This window comes from Nuphar pumila, chromosome 15, assembly GCF_984573655.1.
Source record: "Nuphar pumila chromosome 15, dmNupPumi1.hap1.1, whole genome shotgun sequence".
Taxonomy (NCBI): Eukaryota; Viridiplantae; Streptophyta; class Magnoliopsida; order Nymphaeales; family Nymphaeaceae; genus Nuphar; species Nuphar pumila.
Genome location: NC_143263.1, coordinates 72,686,790 through 72,714,262, shown reverse-complemented (window position 1 = coordinate 72,714,262; position 27,473 = coordinate 72,686,790). Strand labels below are relative to the sequence as shown.

The following is a 27,473-nucleotide window of genomic DNA, read 5'->3' as shown; positions in this document are numbered from 1 at the left end:
TTCTTAGAAAATGAAAGTCCATTTGAAACCAAAGCATCTGCAGAAACAGATGAGTATTCCTTTCTATTTGATTTAGTCTCAAAGAATGAAGAATGTAACGTTGAGCAAGATGATCAAAGTGATATTTCTCCTCCTGAACCAATTAGTGATAACCAAGAGTTCATTCAATATTCTAGACGAGGAAATTCAGAAAGACCATGTGCCCTTGAGAGGTACTCTGTATAATCAGAACCCGAGGTGTCAACAAGAAAATCTACTAGGATCTTAAAAATTCCTGAGAAATTTGTGTCATATAAATCTTTTTCGCCAAAATTTCAAGCCTTTAAAGCCTTAATTCACTCCTATAAAGAACCTCCCAGTTATGCTATAGCCAAAACCCAACTGGAATAGGTAAAAGTCATGCAAGTAGAATTAGAAGCCTTAGAAAAAGGCAAACACTTGGACTATACAAGAACTTCCGCCTAACAAGAAACCTATTGGTTGTTGATGGGTTTACAAAGTAAAGACTAAAAGTGATGGCAGTCTTGAGCGGTTTAAGGCTAGATTAGTTGCTAAAGGTTATGCTCAAGAATATGGAATAGATTATGAGAAAACCTTTGCTCCAGTAGCCATAATGACCACAGTTAGAATTCTAATTGCCCTTGCCTCTAATAAAGCAATGGTCCATATATCAAATGAATGTTAAGAATGTGTTTTTAAATGGTAGTTTAACTGAAGAAGTATACATGGATCCACCACCAGGAATTGATGAACCTAAAGGAAAAACTCTTCGTCTAAATAAAGCCTTGTATGGACTTAAACAAGCTCTGAAGGCTTGGTATGATAAATTTAGCAGGGTGATGCTTGATTTTGGTTTTCAATCTTGTCTTACTGACACTGCTTTGTTTGTTAAGAATTCTAATACAGGTATCATTATCCTCCTTCTCTACGTCGACGATATGATCATCACTGGCAGTGAGAAACAGAGAGTGTGCAATATTAAAAAAATTCTCAAAACTCGCTTTGAAATGAGTGATTTGGGTTTCTTAAAGTACTTTCTTGGTATAGAAGTTGCTTATTCTTCTAGATGATATTTGCTAACACAATCTAAGTTTGTTTTAGATATTGTTGTCAGGTCAGGTATTTCAGATGAAAGACATGTAGACAGTCCAGAAGTTGTAAATGTCAAGATGAAGAGTGATGATGGAGAACCTCTTGAAAACCCAACTCCGTATAAACAACTCGCCGGGGCTTTGTCATACATTTTCATTACAAGACCTGACATTGCACATGTTGTCCATATAGCCAGTCAATTTCAACATGCTCCAACCTGTAAGAATCTGAATAAGTCTTCAAGATAGAGCGCCTTCAAGCTTTGGAGAACAGTCTTCAATCTGGAAATCAAAGTAATAAAAGAGAAGAGATGAAAGGAAGAGAGGAGGGAGACGCCAAAAGGAGAGAGAAAAGTAGGGCACGTAATGTCTGTGTCCCTCTTTAATTATGTATATATAGGATCTTCCTCCTCTAAACAAAATACATGAAAACATTACAAGATTTACAAGTATGCCACCGCCCATATGGGGGGGAGCATACGTATGGATATGGATCCCATATTGGATCCATATCCAAGACAAATACAATTCTAACATCCCCCCTCAAGTTGTGCATGAGTTTTCATCATGCCCAACTTGTTCTTCAAATGCCAAAACTGTGATCCAGTGAGTCCTTTGGTGAAAAGATCAGCAACTTGCTCAGAAGTATGTATATATGCAGGGGAGATTTCCTCATCTTCTATTTTCTGACGAATGAAATGTTGATCAATCTCAATATGCTTGGTACGACTGTGAAGTATGGGATTGAATGAAATTTTAATGGCACTCTGATTGTCAACCAACACGGAAGACTGAGCAATAGGAAGAGATAATTCCCCAAGGAGGTGACGAAGCCAAGTAGCATCAGCAGTGCCAGCAGCCATGGCCCTATATTCAGCTTCTGTGCTGGATTTTGCAATGGCGCGTTGTCTGCGACTACTCCAACAGACAAGGTTAGAATTGAGAAAGACACAATAGCCAGAAACAGATCGGTGTTCATCAAGGTCGCCTCCCCAATCAGCATCAGTGTAAGTAGAGATAATATGACCATCCATAGTAGGAGACATGCGTTTATAAGTAAGTCCATCGCCAATAGTCCCCTTGAGATAACGCAAGATACGCTTGACAGCTTCCATATGAGTGTCTGTGGGAGCATGCATAAATTGGGAAACTTGATTGACAGCATATACAATGTCGGGCCGAGTGAATGTCAGATATTGAAGTTTCCCAACAATACTGCGATAAAAGGTCGGATCAGGATATGCAGGACTGCCATCTGAAACGTTCAACTTTGCATGCAAAATGCTGGGCGTGTTAATAGGCTTACAATCAGTCATACCAGAGGAGGTGAGAATATCAAGGGCATACTTGTGTTGGGAAAGAGTGAGAGAGTCATCAGTCCTGTCTAATTCAACACCCAAGAAGTATCTGAGGTCATCGAGATCCTTCATTTTGAAGTGTTGTTCTAACACCTCTTTGACTTGAACGATGTGAGAGGAAGTATTACCCGTGAAAACTATGTCATCCACATATATCAATAACCAAGTAGTGATCCCTCCTTTGTGATAGATAAATAGAGAATGATCAAGGGCACTCTTCTGAAAACCAGCTTCTTGAATGTGAAGGGAGAACCTTTCAAACCATGAACGAGAAGCCTGTTTTAACCCATATAATGACTTGTGCAACTTGCATACTCATAAATTAGAATCATTAGTAGCATATCCTGGAGGTTGTTCCATGTAAACGTCCTCTTTGAGGAAACCATGAAGAAATGCATTTTTGACATCAAGTTGATGTAATGGCCATCCAAGAGTAACTGCAAGAGAAAGAATAACTCGAATGGTACTCATCTTAACAAGAGGGCTGAAAGTCTCATCATAATCTTCGCCATGTTGTTGAGTGAAACCTCTAGCCACAAGTCGAGCTTTATACCTATCAATACTGCCATCTGGTTTATATTTGATTTTATAAACCCATTTAGACCCAACAACATTCTTATCCCTTGGCCGTATTCTTATCCCTTGGCCGTGGAACGACTTCCCATGTTTGACATTCATTAAAGGCTTCCATTTCTTCATTCATAGCTTCAATCCAACGGGAATTTTTAGAGGCTTGAGAATAACACTTTGGTTCAGTCTGTTTATGCAAACTGGTCATAAAAAGCTGAAAATCCAAAGTGAAAGTGTCATAGCTTACCCATTTATCCATGGGATGCCTCACTCGAGTGGACCTTCGTGGATGGGAAGGAACAATGGCAGAATCAGTAGTAGAGGCAGGAGTGCGACGAGAATAAACCAAGCCAGAAAACCTGTCTAAAGGAGGATCATCCATCTGGGCATCAGACATATCTGCTTCAATGTGAGTACTGTCATAAGGGGCTGGGAAGGTGGTCGGTTGAATCCCATCGCCTAAGATATCAGCACATAACCATGGATCATACAGTCTGGACGCTGAATCATGAAGAGCCTTAGAAGAAGTGTGAAACTTCAACCTGAGTTCATCAAAAACAACATGTCTTGAAATATGTATACGACCTGTTAGGGGATTATAGCACCTATAGCCTCGATAGTGATATGCATAGCCCACAAACTGACACATAACAGCCCGAGCTTGAAGTTTGTTCCGGAGGCTGGAATCAACATGAACATAACAAATGCATCCAAAAACCCGAAGCTCATCATACTTAGGATGCTCATGATTCAAAAGGAAGAAAGGAGATTTCCCTGCGAGAAGAGCTAAAGGCAATCGATTTATAACATAAACAACCGTGTGAAATGCCTCAGTCCATAGAGTCATAGGGAGATCAGTGTCATGGAGCATGTTTAAGGCAGTCTCTACAATGTGCCGATGCTTGCGTTCTGCAATGCCATTTTACTGTGGTGTGTGTGGACAAGATATATGTCTAGTGATGCCATGATTTAGCAAGTATTCAGTAAATTCAGATGATAAATATTCACCACCACCATCACATTGAAAATGCACTATGTTGGATGAAAATTTGTTTTGAATGAGGGCATGAAATTGAGTGAACAGATGGAACACTTCAGACTTGTGTTTTATGAAGTGTATCCATGTATAGCGAGAAAAAGAATCAACAAAAATGACATAGTATCTACTGCCGGAAGAAGATGAGACAGGAGCTGGTCCCCAAACATCAGAGTAAATCGTCTCAAACAATTTAGAAGCTCTTTTATTGATGGAATTAAAAGGGAGGGCATGACTCTTACAAAGTTGACAACTTGAGCACATGCCTGACTTATTAACAGGACTCAAACTGGATTTGTGCAACAATCCATCCATAACAAGACTAGAAATAAAAGAATGACTACAATGGCCTAATCGATTATGCCAAACAGAGGGCATATCAATTTGAGTCAAATTGACTTCATTCGGACTAATAGGAAAGGAAACAGGTGGACTGGACTTGGACACTGGAGGAGCTTCTTTGAGGACGTACATGTTGCCTTCACGAGTTCCTTCAGCGAATATCGTCTTGGTGAGAGGATCCTTGACAAAAACAGAAGAAGGAGTGAATTCAACTGATGAGGAAGAGTCATCAATGAGTTTAGATACTGAAATAATGTTTTTCTTGACATTAGGGACAACTAAAACATTGTGTAAAGGAAGAGAAGTATGCGGCAAAGAAACATATGCATTTCCAATGTGAGTAATTTTGTGATGAGTGCCATCACCTGTAACTACAGAACCTTTTGCTATATATGGAGAAGCACTAGAGAGTTTACCTGCATCATCTGTCACATGAGCGGCAGCACCAGAATCCACATACCAGACACCATCATCATTTTGCTTGAGATTCAGGTTGGACATAGCTGTCATTAGGAGTTGTTGTGCATCGGGCGTGAAGGAGAAGGAAGACGATCTAGAAGTGGTAGAGGGGGTGGGCCTGTGATCACGTCAACCTCCCTTGGCTTTGTTCTGAGGATTGTGCCAACATTCAGATTTAACATGTCCTCTTTTGTTGCAATAGAAACATGTAGGGATACGCTTTGGCATGTTAACAGGAGTAGGAAGAATACCCTTTCCTTGGCCGGATGTGTGAGCCCAAGTATGTGCACGCTGTCCTGACATACCATGTGTAGAAGTAACTAAAACACTAGGTGAAGTAGAAAGGGAAGCATCATGCCTGTGAACCTATGTCACACGGACTCGGCTAAAGGGTTGCCGCACCCGCGTCGACACGCACGGACTCGGGTGCGGACTCGGGTGCGGCTTTGGACTCGGCCCGGACTCGGTCAACTCCGAGTCGGACTCGGTCAACGAGTCCGGGCCGAGACCGACCACATTTTGGACTCGGTCAACTTTGACCGAGTCCAAAATTGTCCAGTTCGAGTTTTAAATTTTGTTTTGGATCCGGGTCGGGTCGGGTCCAAACCCAACCCAGATCCAATTTTTTTTTGGCAGCCGAACCCTAAAAGGGGTTTATCGACAGGGAGAGGGGCTTACCCTCTCGATTTTGCCTCTCCCCCTCAGCCCCTGCAGCTTTCTCCTGCAACCACGCCGGCGATCCGAACTCCGGCGACAGGCAGCCACCATCTCCCCCTCCGTCAGGTATGTCGACCCTGCTCGTAGCCTCCCTCCCTGCACCCTCTGCTCGCAGAGGAGGGGCTCGGCCCCCCTCCCTGCACCCTCTGCTCGCAGGGGAGGGGCTCGGCCCCTCCCTGCACCCTCTGCTCGCAGGGGAGGGGCTCGGCCCCCCTCCCTGCACCCTCTGCTCGCAGGGGAGGGGCTCGTCCCCTCCCTGCACCCTCTGCTCGCAGGGGAGGGGCTCGGCCCCTCCCTGCACCCTCTGCTGGCAGAGGAGGGGCTCGGCCCCCCTCCCTGCACCCTTTGCACGCAGAAGAGGGGCTCGGCCCCCCTTCCTGCACCCTCTGCTCGCAGGGGAGGGGCTCGGCCCCTCCCTGCACCCTCTGCTTGCAGAGGAGGGGCTCGGCCCCCCTCCCTGCACCCTTTGCACGCAGAAGAGGGGCTCGGCCCCCCTCCCTGCACCCTTTGCACGCAGAAGAGGGGCTCGGCCCCCCTTCCTGCACCCTCTGCTCGCAGGGGAGGGGCTCGGCCCCTCCCTGCACCCTCTGCTCGCAGAGGAGGGGCTCGGCCCCCCTCCCTGCACCCTCGGTTCGCAGGGGAGGGGCTCGGCCCCCCTCCCTGCACCCTCTGCTCGCAGAGGAGGGGCTTGGCCCCCCTCCCTGCACCCTCTGCTCGCAGGGGAGGGGCTCGGCCCCCCTCCCTGCACCCTCTGCTCACAGAGGAGGGGCTCGGCCCCCCTCCCTGCACCCTCTGCTCGCAGGGGAGGGACTCGGCCCCTCCCTGCACCCTCTGCTCGCAGAGGAGGGGCTCGGCCCCCCTCCCTGCACCCTTTGCACGCAGAAGAGGGGCTCGGCCCCCCTCCCTGCACCCTCTGCTCGCAGGGGAGGGGCTCGGCCCCTCCCTGCACCCTCTGCTCACAGAGGAGGGGCTCGGCCCCCCTCCCTGCACCCTCTGCTCGCAGAAGAGGGGCTCGGCCCCTCCAATATTCCCTGTTTTATTAACTTTATTTTATTTACTTATTTAATTATTTTCTTTTCAGTTTTCACTTTTCAGATATAATGGCGAGTTCTAGCGGTAGTGTCAATACATTTGGTTCAAGTTCTAACCCTGAATTAGATGTTTCTCAACCACTTTGGAGGCTTGTTTCAAAAGGGATAAAAGCTAGTAGTGGTGGTGGTGGGAATGTGCAGTTTCATTGTAATCTATGTAAGACTGTTTTCACAGGTTCTTATACGCGTGTGAAAGCACATCTTTTGCATATTCGTGGTCAAGGAATTAGGGCATGTTCTGGGGTTGACAAAGACATGTTAAAGCAATTAAAAAAAGAACAAGAGGAAGCTGAAAAGAAGAAAATTGCAGAGATGAAAAGCAATTCGATTAATTTGTCTTTTCCTACTGCTAGTGATACACAAGAAGAGCTTTTAAAGAAAAAAAAGATGGAAAGCAATAAAACAATACAAGCGTCATTCAAAAACATGGCAAGAGCAGAAATTGATAAAAAGATTGGTCGATTCTTTTACTCAAGCTCAATTCCTTTTAATGTAGCTAGAAGTCCATACTGGAAAGATATGATTACATCTTTGGCTAATTGCAATTTGAGTGGTTATGTGCCTCCTAGTTCAGAAAAACTAAGAACAGTCATTCTTGCAGAGGAAAAAAATAGAATTGAAGACTTGCTAGAGACCCAAAAATTTGCATGGAAACGACATGGAGTGTCGATTGTTTCTGATGGGTGGACTGATATACAAAGGCGACCACTGATAAACTTCATTGCTTACTCACTAAATGGGCCAATCTTTTTGAAGACTGTTGATGCATCTGGAGAGTATAAAGATGCTGAATATTTAAAGAGATTATTTGTTGAAGTGATAAAAGAAGTGGGTGAAGAAAGTGTGGTGCAAATCATTACTGACAATGCTCCAGTTTGCAGTCGTGCAGGAATGAATTTGGCAAGTGAAGATACATATTCACATATTTTTTGGACTCCTTGTGCAGCACACAGTTTAAATTTGGCACTTAAGAGTATATGCAATCCATCAAAAGATGATGCACATGCACATGAAATGTGCTTATGGATTGAGGAAATAGAGCATGATGTTCGAAATATTAGAAATTTTGTTGTAAACCATCATCATGCCCTTTCTATATTTAATAGGCATTCTGATCTCAAGTTACTGAAAGTTGCTGAAACTCGTTTTGCTTCTCTAATTGTTATGATAAAAAGAATTAAGCAACTCAAGAATGCATTGATGATGATGGTGGCTGATCAAGATTGGGATTTTTATCGTACTGAAGATGATGTCAAGGCTCAAGCTATCAAAAAATGCATCTGTGATGATTTTTGGTGGGATAAAATTACATATTTTGTTGAATTTACAGAGCCTATTTGGGAAATGCTGAGAGAAGTTGACAGAGATGTACCCATGCTTCATAGAATTTATGAAATGTGGGACAATATGATTGAAAAAGTTCAAAGTATCATTTTTAAACATGAGAAGAAAGATATTGCACTTGATGATTCAGAATTTTACAATCATGTACATTCAGTTTTAGTGAGAAGATGGGATAAAAGCAATACACCTTTGCATTGCATGGCACACTCTCTCAATCCAAAATACTATGCAAAAAAATGGTTGACAGCAGGTGTTGGTCGTGTTTCTCCAAATGAAGATCCTGAGATATCAAGAAATAGAATGATATATTTGGGAAGAGTTTTTAATGATCCTCACATGTTTAAGGTTGTAAATAGTGAGTTTGGCAAGTTTTCTACTGGAAGATTTGATTCTTTAGCAGCACTTGTGGCAAGGGACGAGGAAGATCCCCTTAATTGGTGGGCAACATATGGATCAGAGACACCAAATCTGCAACGTCTTGCAATGAAGTTGTTATCTCAACCTGCTACATCATCTTGTTGTGAAAGAAATTGGAGTACATATGCTCAAATTCACAACATTAAAAGAAACAAACTCACTAGTAAAAGAGCAGAGGATTTGGTATATGTTCACTCAAATCTACGATTAATTTCTCGCCGCACCAAAGAAGAGTATAGGTACTTTTTTTTCTTTGTATTCAAAGTTTGTATTTAAATATTTCATATTTGTATTCAAAGTTTTAAGTTAGATACTAATATAGTGATTTTTTGATGCAGTTGTGGACCATCCAAGAATTGGGATGTAAATCCAGAAGATTTTGACTTGGAGGGAGAACATAATTTACATACTCTCAACATGGACTACATCGATCATGTTCTTCCTTCTAATTCAGACGATGAGGCAGATTTATGATAAGTTTTGTTGTTTATCACACTCACAAGCTTCTTTATGTGTTATATTTTGGTAAGTTTGTGTTGTTAAGAATTGCTTTTTTTTTGCTTTAAAATTTACAATCTTTATGTGTTAATTTATTGTTATATATATATAATTATAATATTTAAAATATATATATTTATAATATATATTTTTTAATATATATATATATAGCCGAGTCCCCGTGTCCAAATTTTTTGGAATTGCGCCGCACCTGTGTCGCACCCGCACCCATGTGACATAGTTGTGAACTCTACTAGCCTCATGCTGGACCAATTTTGCCTTTAGGTCTTCAAAAGAGGGTAAAGTAAGAAGAACGTCTAGAGCAGTGCAAAATATAACAAATTCTGACCCTAGTCCACTGAGGGCCTGCTGAACTTTATCCTTGTCTGAAATAGGATGACCAATAATGGCAATTTGATCGCTGACATTTTTAATCTCATAGAGATACTCAAGTACAGATCTGGAGCCTCTATTGATGCTTTGAAATTGACGCTTCAATTGGAGATATCTAGCTTCTGAAACTTGAGAGTATGTATTTGCAAGCATATTCCATAATTGAAAAGCTGAGATATCATCATCTATACCTGCAAGCACTTCTTCCGAGAGGGTAGAAGTAATATAAGCAACTAAAGCCTGATCATGTGCCATCCATACGGCATATGCCGGATTAGGGATATTATCTGTAGCAGTCACCGAACTAGTAGCATCCTTTGTTTCACACAAAATCGATTCAGGCGGGACTGGAGTAGAGCCATCAATGTGACCATATAGACAATGACTTTTAATGAAAGGGACTATTTGACGTTTCCACGTCAAATAGTTGGAATGGGTTAACTTTTGGGAGATGAGTTGAGAGAGGAAACTCGAAGAGAGAGCAGACATGGTTGTGCTGATATAATGCTGGAATGTAAGATTAAAGAAGCACCATTTGACGTGAAATAGAGAAAAGCAATCGAAAAAGAGATAGCACGCAGGAAAACAGCATGCAGGAAGGAGGGCAGAGATTCTAGCAAGAGGTCACGTATCAAAAACCAGTATGCATAAAAGAAAATCACCAAGATGAACACAGAACACAAGAGAATAACAATCAGAATAGACACAGACAGTATATTTTGACGTGGACAGAAAAAAAAAATTAGGGTTAGGGTATAGAAGACAGATTTGGGAATTTGGATTACCAGGTGACGTTCCGCTCTGATACCATGTAAGAATCTGAATAAGTCTTCAAGATAGAGCGCCTTCAAGCTTTGGAGAACAGTCTTCAATCTGGAAATCAAAGTAATAAAAGAGAAGAGATGAAAGGAAGAGAGGAGGGAGACGCCAAAAGGAGAGAGAAAAGTAGGGCACGTAATGTCGGTGTCCCTCTTTAATTATGTATATATAGGATCTTCCTCCTCTAAACAAAATACATGAAAACATTACAAGATTTACAAGTATGCCACCGCCCATATGGGGGGGAGCATACGTATGGATATGGATCCCATATTGGATCCATATCCAAGACAAATACAATTCTAACACAACCTCTGTTCATATGGGAGCAGTTTTGCGAATTATCAGATACATTAAAAATTATATATCTCGGGTCTATTTTTATCTGCTTCTTCTAATCTCAAGCTTCTTGTTTATACTGATGCAGATTGGAGAGGTGATCCGAATGATCGTCATTCAACGACAAGTTTTTGTGTCTTCTTAGGAGAATCGTTGATCTCATGGAGATGTAAGAAGCAACAGAAAGTATCCCTTTCATCAACAGAGACTGAATACAGAGCAATGGCTACTATAACTATGGAAGTAGTCTAGCTTCGACGACTGCTTTCCGACATGAGAGTTGAAAGTTCAGAATCATTTGACATGTGTTGTGACAACAAGAGCTCTATCTACATTGCAAGCAATCGGACGTTCCACGAACGTACCAAGCATATAGAAATGGATTGTCATTATGTTCGGAAGGAATTCTTGCGCGGCACCATCAATCTTCCCTATGTTGCTTCTGAATACCAGCTGGCCGATTTCTTCACCAAGCCTCTTGTTGCTCCTAGATTTCACTTTCTCTTAGGCAAACGTTCGATTATCCAACCGTAAGTTTGAGGGGGGTGTTAAAATATGTAATCTCATAGATGCTCATATCTCATATGTAATCTCATAGACAACTCATGTAATCCCTTGTAATGTTTTTCTTTTTTTTAAGTTAGTTTAGTTCTAGTTCAAACTCAACTAGAACTCACTTAAAATCTATTTTTAGGACACCTTTAGGCTTCACCTTTTTGACTAGTCAAAAAGGTGAAGCTCCAAGGGAGCCCTTGGGCTCCCAACAACTCTAATAGAGACTTGGGAGTCCAATGACTCCCTTGTGGCTCCTCTCCCCTTCTTCTATAAATATGGGGTTGTTTCCCCTTGTAAAGTATTCTTTGTTCTTTGTTCTTGTAGGAGTTCTCTCCCAAGTTTATGAAATTTTGTTCTTCATTTTATGTATACCCTTTTTTGGGTATTGTGTACGAGTGTGAGCTCTTTTGTGTGAATGCCTTTGTTTCGTAAATCCTCCTTGTGAGTGTTGAAGAAACAATCCTTGTTAGGGATTGCTACATTCTTTCATTTGCAACAAGGTTTAAAAAGATTTGAAAAGAGTGTAAGGTGGTTTGACTGTTTCAGGGAGAGGCATAAGCCTTGAGGCAGAAAATTTGAAGTGTGAGAGAATAAAAAAGATATAATTGCAATTGTTCTCAAGACGTATCGACCTCTAGTGAGCCTTGTTGCTCACATAACTCACCTCAAAGCATGCACCTTTCAAAACCATGATCTTCAATCAGAATAAAGTCTGAGCTTGAATCAAAGAGCATAGAAACCCTTCTTATAAGTCTCCATTTTTTTAAACCAAAGACCGCTTTCTATCAATGGTTATCTTAAATGTTAGGAGCAATGTTGTGAAAAGCGTTGAGGTGTAGCGAGGCGCTCCACCAAAATCTGAGGCGAGGCGTAAGCCTCGAGGCGTAAAGCGTAAGCCTCAAAAAAAATTAATTAAAAAAGACTATAAAAAATATCTAAAATTATAAATAAATAAAAATTGCTTTATTGATAAAGCAACCAACAAGAAATAAAAAAATCTCAAATAAATATTGAAAAAATATGAGATTAACATATAAAAGTAACATTAATCCAGTTATGATTAATTATTTTGGTTGATGGGATGACATGTATTCGTTTTTGGTGCTACTTAAATCAAGCTTTGTAATGCTTGCCAAGTTGTACATGCATTTAATCTTGTGGTTTTTGGTGTTTGACGCAGAGCACTATTAATGGATTCAACATATCTTCTAATTTTTTTTTTCTTTCTCAACTGAATGTAGAAGTTGTGCACAGCTTGCCAAATCAATTCAATGACTGGCAATTTTAAAAAAAAAAAATTGTCATCACAGTAACTTGCTCAACTGACTACTAAAAGAGAAAAACCATTAGGAATTGATTTAGGATGATGACCAGCCAGTGATTTATAGTCAAAGAAGAAACAAAAAATACAAACTGAGAACAAGAATGGGGAAAAAGTGAAACTTACCCAAAATGTACAAACTACGTGTTTCAAATGAACGAACTTGTCTCCTCCTTTCTCTCCGACAACAAACCCTAATACACCCAAACGAATTTTTGGCCCTCGAACTCATCTCCTTGGCTCTCCGTTTTTCAAAAAATAACAGGGCCCCCAACTGCGTGTTTCTCATAAAATATAACATTAGGGTCGGAGGCCCTGTTATTAAAACTTAATTTTTGGTCAAATGAGGGTTTTGACCCTCATTTGACCAAAAATCTGAGGCGTATACGCCTCACCTTGAGGCGCGCCTAGCCCCAAGGCGTGCGCCTCAAGGCGTATGAGGCGCACGCCTTGGGGCATTTGCGCTTTATGCCTGCGCCTCAAGGCACAAAGGCCCTCGCCTTGAGGCGAGGCGAGGCGTGCTTTTTGCGCCTTGAGGTGTGCTTTTAATAACACTGGTTAGGAGGTAAGCTCTGTCCAAATGGCTAGAAGCCAACAAGTATCCATCTTGGAAATATCTTTAAGTATGTGCGTACAGTGTGCCACAAGGTTGGTTGGATACAACTTCTAAGATAATGTTCTGTAGACTAGCTTTGGTCTTGTTTTGCTTTTATACCTCTGGGTTTGTATCATGTGCATCTCTTAGGTTTAGGGATCAATATTAATATGGAGTAAAATAAGCATAGTTGGCAAACCCGGCGAGTCAACTCGGGAATCGCCCAAGTTTGACCGGGATCTGACTTCAACTAGGTCACAATACAAGACTGTTGATCCAACCCATTAAATAAATTTGTTTATCATGTATTTTATTATTTTAATGTATAATTCTTATATAAAGTCACTTGTTATGAAGAATCTAATATTGTTCAATGAAAAAGTTAATAATCATGTATAATTGTATGTTTTTGTAAGTTAGCTATTGACATATTAGCTTGAAGTTTAGTTATTTATATGTCTTATTCATGTACTTACAATATAAAATATAGAGTCTTGACCTTAGTTGTCATAGGCGCTAGGCGATGAGCCCTTAAAAAGGCCTAGGCGGTACCCCAAATAAAAAAAAATAAAAATAAACATAATACGAAACATGTATACAACATAAAATCAATCAACAATAAGCAATAGACAAATAATATATTGTTGAACACTCTAAAGCAATTATATTACATAACCTTAACTTGTTCAAACAAATTAAGAATAAATTAACAATTGAATAAACAAACAATACAACTAACAATGTGAAGAACAATACATAAAAAATAAAAATCATGTATACAAAAAAATTAACAACAATGATAGACATAATACAAGCAATAGACAAATAATGTCTTTTTCTTCTTCTCAACAATAGACATAATACACGCAATAGACAAATAATATGTTTTATTCTTCTTCTTCTCAATAATATACATAATACAAGCAATGGACAAATAACATGTCTTTTTCTTCTTCTCGAAGAAAAAAACAAATGATATGTCTTCAAAAAAAAATCATAGGCGGTAATATAGGACCCCACTGCCCAAACATGGTCGCCAAGGCGGTGGGGCTGCGCCTAGGCGCCACATTTGACAACTAAGGTCCTGACTCGTCCAAGTTACCAAGTCAACCTGCTGACTCGGTCACCCAGTAAGGGTCCAATCCGAGCTTGAGTCATAAGTTTGCCAACTATGAAGATAAGTACCCCTGTACCAATTTGATACATAAACGGACCTTTCACAAGGTGTACACTATTAATATATATATATATATATATATATATTCTTCTTTATGTTTTATATCAAAATACCAGATAGGGGTATTTTGGTAATTTTTCTGTACATTTTATTTTTTCTTAGATTTTTCTTTTCTTATTTTTTGTATTCTTTTTTTTCTCTTTTTTATTTTTATTTTCTTTGTATTGGGACCATTGGGGACCCCACCCTTATAGTCGTTGGGGTCCCCAACATTATAATGGGAGCCCCAATGGCCCCATCTCAATGCCCTCCTTTCTTCTATAAATTGAGGGGTTTTCCCTCATGTAATGCAGCTTTGCTCTCTCTTTAACTCCGCTTGTGTATAACTGTTTAGTTATACACTGTCGGTCCCAAGCCCGAATAAAAGAGGAGAGTTGCGGTAGGCCTGTGACAGCCAGCATAAAAACTTAGTCATACCCTATGAATATGAAGCAATATGAGAATTTCGTTGGGGCGTTCCCTACTGAGCGACGCGTTGTACTCTATAGGCCCGGAGGCAGTGATAAATGGGCAAGGGTTGCTAGGTCGTCGCCCAGAAGCGACGCGTCACACCGGCGCCCGGGTGTGGTGTCAAATAGGCAAGGGTTCCCTCACTTTGTTGGACGGGTGGGGGTAAAGAAATTAGTCCAAGACCATAAAATTAGGTTAGCCACTTGGAACATAGGATCTTTAACTGGTAAGTTGGTAGAGTTAGTAGATGTTATGTGTAGGAGAAAGATTGATATTTTATGTTTACAAGAGACCAAATGGGTAGGTGAGAAAGCAAAAGTGATAGAACCTTGGGGATATAAGATTTGGTATACAGGAATAAATAGGAATAGGAATGGAGTAGGGATTGCTATGAGTCGTGAGTTTATAGATAATGTAGTTGAGGTCCGTAGGAAGGGTGATAGGATTTTACTTATTAAATTAGTATTAGGTACGAATATTATTAGTGTTTATGCACCTCAAGTAGGTTTAGATGATTCCATTAAGCGTCAATTTTGGGAAGATTTAGATGGAGTAGTACAAGGGATATCTTATGGAGAAAGGCTTTTCATCGGCGGTGACCTTAATGGGCATGTAGGCATTAGTAGGGATGGGTTTGAGAATATCCATGGAGGCTATGGTATAGGAGAAAGAAACGAAAGTGGAGAAAGAATTTTATATTTTGGTTTGTCCTATGATATGATCTTAGCAAACACTTGGTTTAGGAAGAGAGTCTCACCTAGTAACATTTAAAAGTGGGGTTAATACGAGTCAGATAGATTTTTTCCTACTTAGAAAGAGAGATAGGGGTTGTTGCATCGATTGTAAGGTTATACCGGGAGAAAGTGTAGCTACACAACATAGAGTCTTAATTTTAGATCTTAGAATTAGACAATACCGCAAAAGGGATAGACATATGATAGATCCTAGAATTAAGTGGTGGGCACTGAAAGAAGCTAAACAAGGAATGTTTGTAGAACGAGTAGTTAAGGAAGTTGATTGGTGTCTCGAGGAGGATTCAGAATCTATGTAGAATAAGATAGCGGGTGGCATGAGAAAGGCGGCTAAGGAGGTATTGGGTGAGTCTAAAGGCGGTGCACCGCTAGGTAAGGATACATCGTGGTGGAACGAGGATGTCAAATTAGCTATTAAGGTTAAAAGAGAGTGTTATAGAAATCTAAGTAAAAATTGTGATAATGTGAATTCGGAGAAGTATATGATAGCAAAGAAGGAAGCTAAAAAAGTAGTTCGGAACGCGAGGGATAAGGTATATAAGGATGTTTATGACAAGTTAGATACCAAAGAGGGTGAGAAGGATATTTATAGGCTTGCAAAGATGAGAGATAGGAAATCGAGGGATCTGGGTATGGTTAGATGTATCAAAGATGAAACGCAAAGGGTTTTAGTCAAAGATGAGGAGATTAAGGAGAGATGGAAAGATTATTTTGATAAGCTTTTTAATAAAAGTCATGCTCAGGATCTTGGAGACTTTTCAATTCCTTTTCATGAGATGAATCGTGACTTCATGCGCAAGATTCAAAAGAAAGAAATTGCAGAGGCTTTGAAGAAAATGAAATCAAGAAGGGCAGTTGGCCCAGATGGTATACCTATCGAGACTTGGAAATGCTTGGGAGAGAAAGATGCCTAATGAGTGGAGGAAGAGTACTTTGGTGCCTCTATATAAGAATAAGGGTGATATACAAGATTGCGCAAACTATCGTGGTATAAAACTCATGAGTCATACTATGAAACTTTGGGAGAGGGTGATTGAGTCTAGGTTGAGGAAGATTGTCATGATATCGGAGAATCAATTTGGTTTTATGCCTGGAAGATCAACTATGGAAGCTATACATCTTCTTAGACAACTTATTGAGAGAAATAGAGAGAGGAACAAAGATTTGCATATGGTTTTTATTGATTTGGAGAAGGCTTACGATAGAGTACCTAGGGACGTTCTCTGGTGGACAATGGTGAAGAAAGGTGTTTCTCTCAAGTACATTAGTATAATTAAAGATATGTATGAAGGAGTAGTAACCAATGTCCGCACTTGTGGAGGGGTGACAACCAATTTTCCTATAACGGTTGGGTTACATCAAGGATCTGCTTTAAGCCCTTTCCTATTTGCTATAGTGATGGATGAGCTTACGAGATCAATTCAAGAAAATGTGTCGTGGTGTATGTTGTTTGCTGATGATATTGTTTTGATTGATGAGTCTAGAGCTGGGGTTAATGCTAAGTTAGAATTATGGAGACAGACATTGGAAGCAAGAGGTTTTAAGTTGAGTAAGAGTAAGACAGAATACATGGAATGTCGATTTAGTAAGCAACGAAGTAGTGATGGGAGTGTAGTGAAGCTTGGTGAGCACGAAATACCGGTGGATGATTCTTTCAAATATTTGGGATCTATCATTCAAAAGTATGGAGAAATTGATGGAGATGTATATCATAGGATAAAGGTTGGGTGGATGAAATGGAAGAGTGCAACTGGAGTGTTGTGCGATCGTAGAATGCCATTGCGGTTGAAGGGAAAGTTTTATAGGACGACTATTAGGCCCGCTTTACTATATAGTACGGAATGTTGGGCTGCCAAGAGACATCATATTCAAAAAATGAGTGTAGCTGAGATGCGTATGCTGAGATGGATGTGTGGAAATACAATAAAAGATAAGATTCGGAACGAGGAGATACGTAAGAAGGTAGGCATTGCACCCATTGAAAATAAGATGAGAGAGAATCGTTTACGGTGGTTTGGACATATTCGACGAAGGCCTAATGATGCTCCAGTTAGAAGGATGGAGAAATGGGAAAATATATTAGTTAAAAGAGGTCGGGGTAGGCCTAGGAAGACATGGATGGAGGTGATAAGAAAGGATATGAATGCTTTGAACCTCACCGAGGACATGGCATTGGATAGAAATGAATGGAGGAGAAGGATTCATGTGGAAGACCCATAATGTTTTTCTTTGTTGGTTCATATCGCCGACCCCAATATTTTTGGGATGAAGGCATAGTTGTTGTTGTTTGTTGTAATAATATTTCCTTAGCCTTTCGGCTTTTACCCCTTAGTGGGTTTTGTGTATTATGCACATTATGTGCTTGTGCTACTTGGCTCTTTGTTAAACTCTTTTTAAGAGTTCTCTTATAATTTGTATTTCCGCATTCTTCATTACATACACATCTCAACACAATTCTCAGTTTTCAGTAACTTGGGACCTCATCTTCTTATCTTCGGTCCAGTTTTCAACTCAATGAGAGAGAGAGTCTCATGCAAGTGTTTTCTTGTAATTTTTTCTATTTCAACATATGTAGACTTCATTTGTACATGTCTTTACAAAGTGCAAATCATAACAAATATTAGGGGTAAGTGTATTTTACCACTAGAAGTCATTGGATCATATCTCACAAATATATTATGGGGCATCCTAGTGAAGACAGATTAGGATATATATATATATAGACAGACACACAGAGAGCCATGTTTCATTTTCTTAGTTTTACAAAACCCCTTTGTCGTACAAAATGTATACTTATGTACAAGAATACACATTTTTTCTAAGTTATGATTCTTCTTCAGTAAGAAGTGATATGATAAAATGACATTGTACATGATGAATTTACAACCTTATTATAAACCTAAAGTTTTATTTTTTTGAAACAAGATTCTATCTTTTGAGAATGAAACAAAGGTAATTACCTAATTGAATGGAACTAGTATCTTTTTAGAAGAAAAAACAGCAAGTAATGTTTTATATACACTTTTTCTTCTAATAGCCAAACTTGCAATGGAATAAGAAACATCTGTTTATTCAAGAAATTATACAACATTGGCACCCAATCAAGTGATTGTGATGGAGCCCTTATGCAAGTATACCTATACCGTGCATCTTATTTATTGCACCAAATATTTGTTTTCTTCCATTTAGACAATGATAACAAAAGGATGGCAACCTTCCTAAAATATAATACAAGCTCCAAAGAAACTTCAGTAAAAAGAAGAAAAACAATACTGAACCACCTGGGATACTTGGTAGGTTTCTCAAGAGCTTCAGCTCCATCACCACCACCATGATCATCATCATCAATACCAATCTACAAATCATGCAACTTGTTAGGAATATAGCATCATAGGTATTTCCACTGAATAAGTAGTCATTTTCATACAACAAAATGGATGTCCAAAATGTCACTTTTCTTGCAAGTATTAATCCATATGAAGGACACTTACGAAACAACACAACTTTTATAAGAGAAAACACCAGTGCCAATTTGTGAACGGTGATTGAAGTATCAAACTAATATAGCAAAAAAAAAAAGGAAACAACACAAGTTTCTCACAAGAAACTTGGGCCGCCTTACTAAAATCTTGAGTTCATTCTCTTGATAAACAAGCCAAGCCCCAGCTTAACTAAATGCTTGTTAGAGCTTATTAGAGCTCAATTAAATGAGTAAACTTGTGTTTGAGCCTAGGCTTATTAGAGCTCAATAAGTGCATTTGTATCTCGTTAAAATCAAAAGTAATGCACACATTCAGTATATGCCTCTTTTAACACGTTGAAAATAAAAAAACAAAATTATTAGGGTGATAGTTGGTCTTCCTTTCATAAGGGAAGTAATGATTCAAATATCATTTTCTCTCATTATAAATTATGTTACACGGACACTCCGTTTTGCCCTCCATACCCATGCCGACACCTGGACATGCCATTTTACCCTCTGTACATACAAGTTTGTATTCAATTTATAATTTATAATTATATTTTCAGTTTATAACTTTATATTTTCAGTATATAATATATTTTAGATATAGCATATATATTTAGATTATTTTGTATTTATGTGATATTTAATATATATATATAGCCATGTCCCCGTACCCACATTTTTTGAAATTTCTGTCGTACCCGCACCTATACCCATGTGACATAGATTATAAAGGATCAAAAACAAAAAAAATTATAAGTAACCCCAGATTGAGCATCATGGATCTCAAATAGACCAAGCTCATGATTGCTCGGCTTGTTACAGCCGTAAATAGGATGACCAGTAAGCCAACTAAAATCTGAATACTAGTTCTGAAGACTAAGCATGTGCAGCAAATTTAACCCAACAATAACAACAATGATAAAGGTGAGTTGAGTATCAACAAGAATAGAATCAAAGCAAAACACTGGTATTATCTTCGGTACAACAAAGAGTTCCAAGCCAAAGCTGCACAAACATCATCACAACTAGCTACTAGAAATGTTAAAAAACTTTACCAGAGTTATGGGACTTGAGGAAGCAAAGGCTGTGGCTTATCAGGATTAATTTAATGATGCCCATGAGTAAGCAATACTAGTTGACATCAAGGTAGTGCTTTGTAGTACAATCCTAAAGACCCCTTAATGTATAGTTAAATATGTGCTTCCAATTTTTTTAGCAGCATGATTAACACCCATGGTTCAATTAGTTGCGAAGACAAAATTGTTTATTTATTTATTTTTTTGTCATTCTCATTGCATTTCCTACTACTAATATGAATCAACTTCCCGTATATGTCACAAGGACATGGACACAAGTACAGAACACAACAAGAACGTGCTTGCAATGATGTGGAGATCGTAAAAATAGGACATGGACAGATGGACATAATTGGTACGAAATGCAGTTTCTGCAAAACCAACTGTGTATGTAATGTATGCAAGTGGGTGCATGTGAGTGTGAATGTCACCTTAGAAGTGCAAACTGCAAAGTCTTGAAGAATCCTAAGCCATTATGGTTAATAAACATTTATTAATCCAAGATGGAAATTGAAATGCATATAATCAATAGCAAATTGACAAAGAAAAAAGAGGAAGTATATACAAAGTAAAGGATCAAGATCATCAAAAAACACAGATAAGGTTGGGGATATTGTGTTGATCATGATCAACATGTGATATATTGGTGTCGTGCCAACACGTGTCATGAGCATTTTAAGCGGAGTACCCTGTAACATAGGCTACTATAATGAAAAGAAATGAAAGAACAAAGACTAAAAAGAAGAAAGAATGCAATGCCATGACACCACAACCCTACCCCAACCACGTGCAAGAAGGTTCAAATCCCCACTAGTTTCTAACTTTCTCCAATGATTATACCTTCTCTAGAGAACTTCTTAGGGAAGAAGAATATAGAAGAACAATAAGAACATCAAATGAACTACAACTGAGCTTAAAACAACTAAAATCCTCACCTCATCATCATCATCTTCTTCTCCTGCTTCACCGTCACCATCCTCGTCCTCTGTGTCATCGTCCACCGGCTTCTCCACCCGGCCCCCGAACTCCTTCCTCTCTTCCTCTTCCAGAAACATCTCCAAATCCTTAATCTTCAGAAACCGATCCTCTACACCTCCACCTTCCAGCTCCTCCTCCTCCTCCTCCCCCTCTCCCTCGTCTTCCTCCTCCTCGTCTTCATCTCCCTCCTCTTTCTCCTCCTCCTCCTCTTCTCCGCCACTGACCCCATCCATTACCTCCTCCATCGCCTCAATTCCTCCCTTCCGCTCCTCCAAACCCTCGTCGTCTGCCCCAACCCCGCTCGTGCCGGGTGGATTCTTCTCCAACTGCCGGACCTCTCGGCGGAGCGCCGGGAGGATCGATAGAGCCTGGAGGTCGATTTGCTGCCATATCTGCTCGGCGTCGAATCCGTCGACGAAGAGCTTGGTTAAGGGACACTTCCGGCAGTGCGGTGCCAACGCAGAGAATAGGTGCTCCGACATGGCCCTGGACGCCTCGGAGATCTCCAGCGACGGCGTCAACCACTCCGGAGGCTCCGCCGTCCTCAACCGGCGCAGCGCCTCCTCCGCTCCGCCCGCGGCCGCCATGGATGCTCCCGCGCGAAACCTTGAAATGTAAGAAAGGAGAGAAAGCACCAACCGCCGTGCCTCCCTTCCAGTAAGAGGGGTGGTGTTACAAGTGGTTTGGATCGGGTTCGGGTCTGGATCATACCCGAAATCGACCTAATCGTATCCACCATACTCGGTCTCGGACCAAGAGGCGCCTTACAGGGTCCGATTTTAGATGCAAAACGGTCAAGAATTTCGGGGTGTGAAACTGTGAATGGCAGATGAAAGCATAGGCACAAATATCGGCTATTTCGCTGGATTTTCAAAAAACCTATATAATCTGCAGAAAAAAGAGATTCAAAATATTAGTTATTTTGAAACTATCGTGTTTTTATCGTGATATTATCACATTATTAGCCCAATGTTTTTTTATATGTTTTTTATTGTTTAATGATTTTTTATATTTGTATATATGTTTTCTTACATATATTTTAAAATTAAATAAACCAATATCTTCTTGAGAAAACAAAGTTTTTATTTACCGTGAGAGCTTCCTTTCTGAGAAATTCCCAATAATGAGATTTGTGAGCATGGTTGAAAGTTGTTTGGATCCAGGTGATACATGTTGATCCGGGCCATCAGATTTGAATTTAGATCTGAATGATCCAAGAGATTATCATGATCTAATATATTTTTTGATAGGCAAGTTGGGTTAGGCAGACCCCTACCAGATATCTCTTAAGCCCCATGTGGCCGAGAGATTCGAACCTGGGCCTTCAGCTTGCCAAGGACCCCGCTTACTACAAGGGATACCACCTTCGGTGGTATCATGATCTAATATTTGTATGCATAGTTATAAATAATAGTAATATTTGAAAAATATTGCTATTTTTATCTTGATATTTGTAAAGAGTTGTTATACCAAAAAAGTGTATTATTTTAAAAATATCGCCTTTGTTGATAATTTTCATTTTTAGCACAAGATTATCACAAAAAAAAACACTTTACAAGTATTTAGATCATTGGGTTTTTTATATAATTTTTCATTATACAATAAATAAAAAAACATATTATTTTTCATTAATGGTATTTTCCCAAGAAATAGATTGATTGCCACATTTGTGCTCTAGTACTAAATCCAAAAACTGAATTTGATATGATTGGCTACACACAAGAGATTGGTTTCACACACATATATATTTTTGCTAATCTAACATTAAACTAGTTATGTATAGACTCAATCTTAGGAAAATGATTAAAATGCCCTTAAAAGAATGATATTTTTTATAATAAGCAATTCTTTTTTGGGCATTATAAGTCTTTTGAATTTAGAGGAATTAAAAAGTCAAATATATTTTTCAAAAAAAAGCTTTATAAATTTATGAAAGTTACTTTTTTACCTAAAAAGTAACAATGTATTTTAAAAAATATAATTATTTTAAAGTATTTTAATTATTTTAATATAATTGAACCTTTTAATATTAAATAAAATTAGTTTAATATTAAATTAATCATATGTATATATACCTATGTGGCTAACTTTTAAAACAACTTAACCCATATCCCTATCGGATCAAGATAGAAAGAGAGGTTAGGTCTGAATATGATATTTAGTGGGTATAATAGATGTGAGGATCACGTGCAATGTAATTGCACACTTTACAGGGTAGACACCTAAATTTTGACTATGATCATGTGTTAACATGTAGAAATGTGTGTTTTTTAATTTATTTTGAAAAAACAAAACTTAAACAATTTTGCACCTTAGTATAAGATTGTATCCAAATTTGTATGGATATACTAATATTCATGTCAAGCATATTCGAAACTAAATACCTAATATCCAATATCTCATTCTAAGAGCCTACAAAGAAGGGTGACCACTAGAATTCCACTAGAATTCAACCGATCTAAAAGTTATATAATTGAGTGTTGATACTTAAGAGAATGACCAAACCCTACCCTCCTCACTATGCCTTGCACCTGTCTCGATTCAGATATATCATATAGAGGCCCTGTCAAATCCAACTTTGAAATCTTTTAACCTACGTTGAGATATTGCTGAGCAATGGAGAAAAAGACTCTTAAATCACCTTCCAACCCTAAGAAGGGGCCCTATTGGAACTATAATTATCGAAAGTGTCTTGCTAAGGGGGGAAAGTGTGCTTCCGAATCAAGAAGCACCACACCTCCCCAAAAAGTGGAAAGCAAAAGGCAAAAAGAGTGGGAGAAACTTGCTTCTCCCTTATTTTGTATTTTACATATTTTTTTTTCACCTTTCACTTATTTACTCCATGTTTTCTTTTTTGCTTCTCTCATGCTTCTACAATCCCTTCCAAAGTAAATCATACTTCTCGCTTCATACTAATTTTTAACACCCGCTTCCAAACTTTCGCTTCACAAATCTTTTACATCATCCATTTCACTTCCTGGTAACTATGGTTTGTCCAATACTGATGTGTCACATGGGATGTTGATTGTCTCGACTTGAGCAACGCATGTGCGCATATCAAATGCAGGACATCGCCCGAGTAGAGATTAGTCTTTATGTGTAACGACCCTAACTCGTACTCATGAAAAAGTGACAACTTTTCTTTTTTAAAACAAGTGCAGAAACACAACCACCACCATAAGGGATCTTATACTTATCTTTCAAATCATACCAAACCCAAGCTTTATTTATTAAAATGCATAGATTCTAAGACATAAGTAAATAAAATATAAATAAAGCAAAAAGAAGAGTCACGTTGTCCAAAAGAATCTGTCAAGCAATCATGTGGTCTCCTTGTAGCTTTTCTCTAAGCAAGTCGCTTCATTGAGCCTTTGAGGCTACGAAAAATACAAAAGTAAGGGTATAAGAATACAAAAAAATTTGTGTATGAATCTTTCTAATGAAACAAATAAGTAAAAAAAATATAAATAAGATTCATATAATATTTTAGAGGGATGCAATTAAGACAATTTTATAACTTAATTAACTATTTATGCAATAGGAAACAATTATTAAGCATGACAAAATAATTTAATAAACAACAGAGACCACAATTTAAGCAATAAAGGGATTTTACCTGCATTAGAGAACAAACATCATGCATTCACCAATATATCACAATTAAGGAAACAAGTAAATATGCATGAGCTAATGCATAGCAGGAATATGCATGATTTCAGTGCAATGCATGAATAAATTATTATCTTTTATCATAGTTTATTTTTCATATGCATGTTTCTATTAAATGCACACAATTTAAGTTCGCCTTTTTATTACCATTGCCCATGGATACTCCAAACGGGTGAGAATTCTCAAGGTTAAGTAGGCTTCTCAGGGTAACTTAGCACACAAGTTGTATTTTATTACTAGGTTTCAAACCTAACCTTTGATCGATATCAAGAATCAATATCATCCATCAAAACATTGAAAATCAATAACCAATATCGAGAAACTATGAAAATCAACAACCATAATGTCACTTTCTTAGTATACCAAAATAACAGTTGTGTCTATACACCACCCCTAGGCAAAATGACAGATTCTCTATAAAATTGTGGTCAGGAGAAGAACCTCAATATCGGGTTCAGGGGCAACAACAACACACACGGAGTTTTAGTATCCTCACAGTTTTCCAAAACTGCAATGTCCAAGATTCTCGTACTATAGAAAAGACATCAAGAAAATGTATATTACACTGTTTTAAAAAAAAAAATTGTATTAATTCATCTCTTTTAATTTGCAAGTCAACATTCAAAATTAATAGCACAAGTTCACAAATCAATATATGAAGCTCTTCACGGGACCACAACCCGTGACAATATGGAACAGTGCAATTAGAACAATAATATTATATTCGATTTTTGCAATGCATAATAACATCTCAAACAAAGAGCAACACATGCTAAAGGCTCGCACGACCTACAATGTAGATCCATTTTGATCATTTATGCATTCATATGCAAAAATCATGAATATCGAGCCACTATGCATTCCTTTTTAAATGCTTCTCAATGCACATTTATTTATGTCAATTTAAAGATATGCATGAAACAATAATATTCATATGCATATGCATGAGCTTACACAACCATGACAAGTGCATGCTTCCATTTAGTTTACATGTTCATGTCAAATGTGTGCTTTCATTCATGAATCTTTTCAATTAAAACATGTAAACATTCATGCAATTACTTACATGCAAAACACATCAATTTCATGAATGCACACACACATAAGAATAATTGTGTATTAACACTTTGATTAAGCATGACATACTAATGTGCAATCATGCAAAAAAAATTGTTCTTTTTCATGCAGTCAAGCCCAATTTAAATAACAAATATGAAAATCAATTACATAACTAAACACATTCACTTTATGCATGCACATGCACTTGAAACACACTTGAAATAACATATTGCTTAAGCATGTCACATCAAGTTAACACATGTGAAAATTTTATTCTTAGCATGCATTAAAATCAAAATACATACACTTAACAAAATCTGAAAATTTAAAATACATAACAGAACACCTAATTTTTTTTAACATGTGACCCAATTGACCCAGTCGGCTAGGTCAATCCCCAGCCCAGCCAACCCAATCGACTGAGGCTTGGTTCCAGCCCAACTGACCCAGTCGACTGGGAGTTGGATACCAAATGGCCCAACAACTGTAAGTCAGCTGGGGTCCAAGAGCCTCAAGAAATATTTTCTGAATGGGATCACAACCCCATTCTCCATAAGCATGTGTTAAGAACAGAATTTTTTTGGTTCACACGGTCAAGAAATCATTGCCAAACTACATCACAATGACATGGAATGATTGTAATATTGTTGTACACAGTTCCATTACACACATAAGTACATGGTTCGAAATCATGCACATGTAAATTCATCTTCAAGGACATGCTTGTGCTGATCCTTCATTCTATATTCGCCGTGAATCACAAAAATATGCGAAATACATGCCATTCTACCAGACCGGAGATCAAAACCAAATCCCTATTCTAGCATGCTTATAAACACGATATATATATATATATATATATATATATATATATATATATATATATATATATATATATATATATATATATATATATATATATATATATATATCCCAGAATACGTTCAAATGAGGGACAAACATAAATTTCCACCGTGAATCTTAGAGTAAATATGCAGATTTACTCTTTTTCATGGGTTTTCACTAAAGCATTGCATGTAATACAAATTCATGCCCTTTTTCTCATCTGGAACAAAAGAGAAACCCGTACATTGACCATGAATTGAAAAGAAAACAAGAATGATGGTGGAAAATGTCGGATGATCGAAGAAGAAGCCTCCTTCTTCCTCTTCCTCTTCCTCTTCCTCTTCCTCTCTTCTTCCTTCTCTTTCTCTTTCTTACTTTTTTTTTATCTTTTTATAGGGCTCTAGGGGGTGATGCCCCCCCCCCCCCCCCCCCACCCCACCCCCCACCCCTCTTCTAGATGGGCTGGAGAAGAGAGTGCAACCTCATATGGGCTCTCTTCTCTATTGGGTTTTTCAAAATTTTTAAAACTCTCCAAGCTGACTTTTTCAAACTTTCATTTTAATAGAATTTCTAAAACCTTCTTAGATGCTTCTAGGTATGTCTAAGGGCTCTAATAAGAGTTCTAAATAATTTCCAAATTAAAATTTTGAAAGTACATCAATTTAATTATTTATTTATTTAATATTAAATAATAAATAAATTTCTAGATGCTTCCGAAAATTACCAAATTAACTTGGGAGGCTTCTTAACATTAATTAACTCCAATTTAAGGTTTCTAATGAATTTAAAGCTAGAAAAAATTGTTGGGCATGGATTTGGATTTGGATCTGAATTTGAATCTGCATCTAAGATCCAAACCCATCTAAAAAATCCAAATGGGTCTTGAGATGGATCCAATCCAGATTAATATGGGTCTTGGATAGAGTCCAAATCTATATTAATTTGGATCAAATCCATCAAATTTGATTTGTTTCAAATCTGAATCCGAACCG

General features: G+C 38.5%; 1 protein-coding gene across 2 annotated transcripts in view; it reads right to left on the bottom strand.

Annotated features, from left to right (window-relative positions):
• LOC149815583 (M phase phosphoprotein 10-like) overlaps positions 1 to 21,507 on the bottom strand; it is a 33,396-nt gene extending 11,889 nt beyond the window's left edge. For both annotated transcript variants that reach the window (XM_089989457.1, XM_089989456.1), the window contains exons 1-2: positions 20,865 to 21,507; positions 18,666 to 18,739 (exon numbers count right to left, since the gene is read on the bottom strand). In XM_089989457.1, the coding sequence (XP_089845583.1) occupies positions 18,666 to 18,739; positions 20,865 to 21,494 (704 nt within the window). In that variant the 5' untranslated portion in view covers positions 21,495 to 21,507. The remainder of the gene's footprint in view (positions 1 to 18,665; positions 18,740 to 20,864) is intronic.
• Positions 21,508 to 27,473: the final 5,966 nt, after the last annotated feature.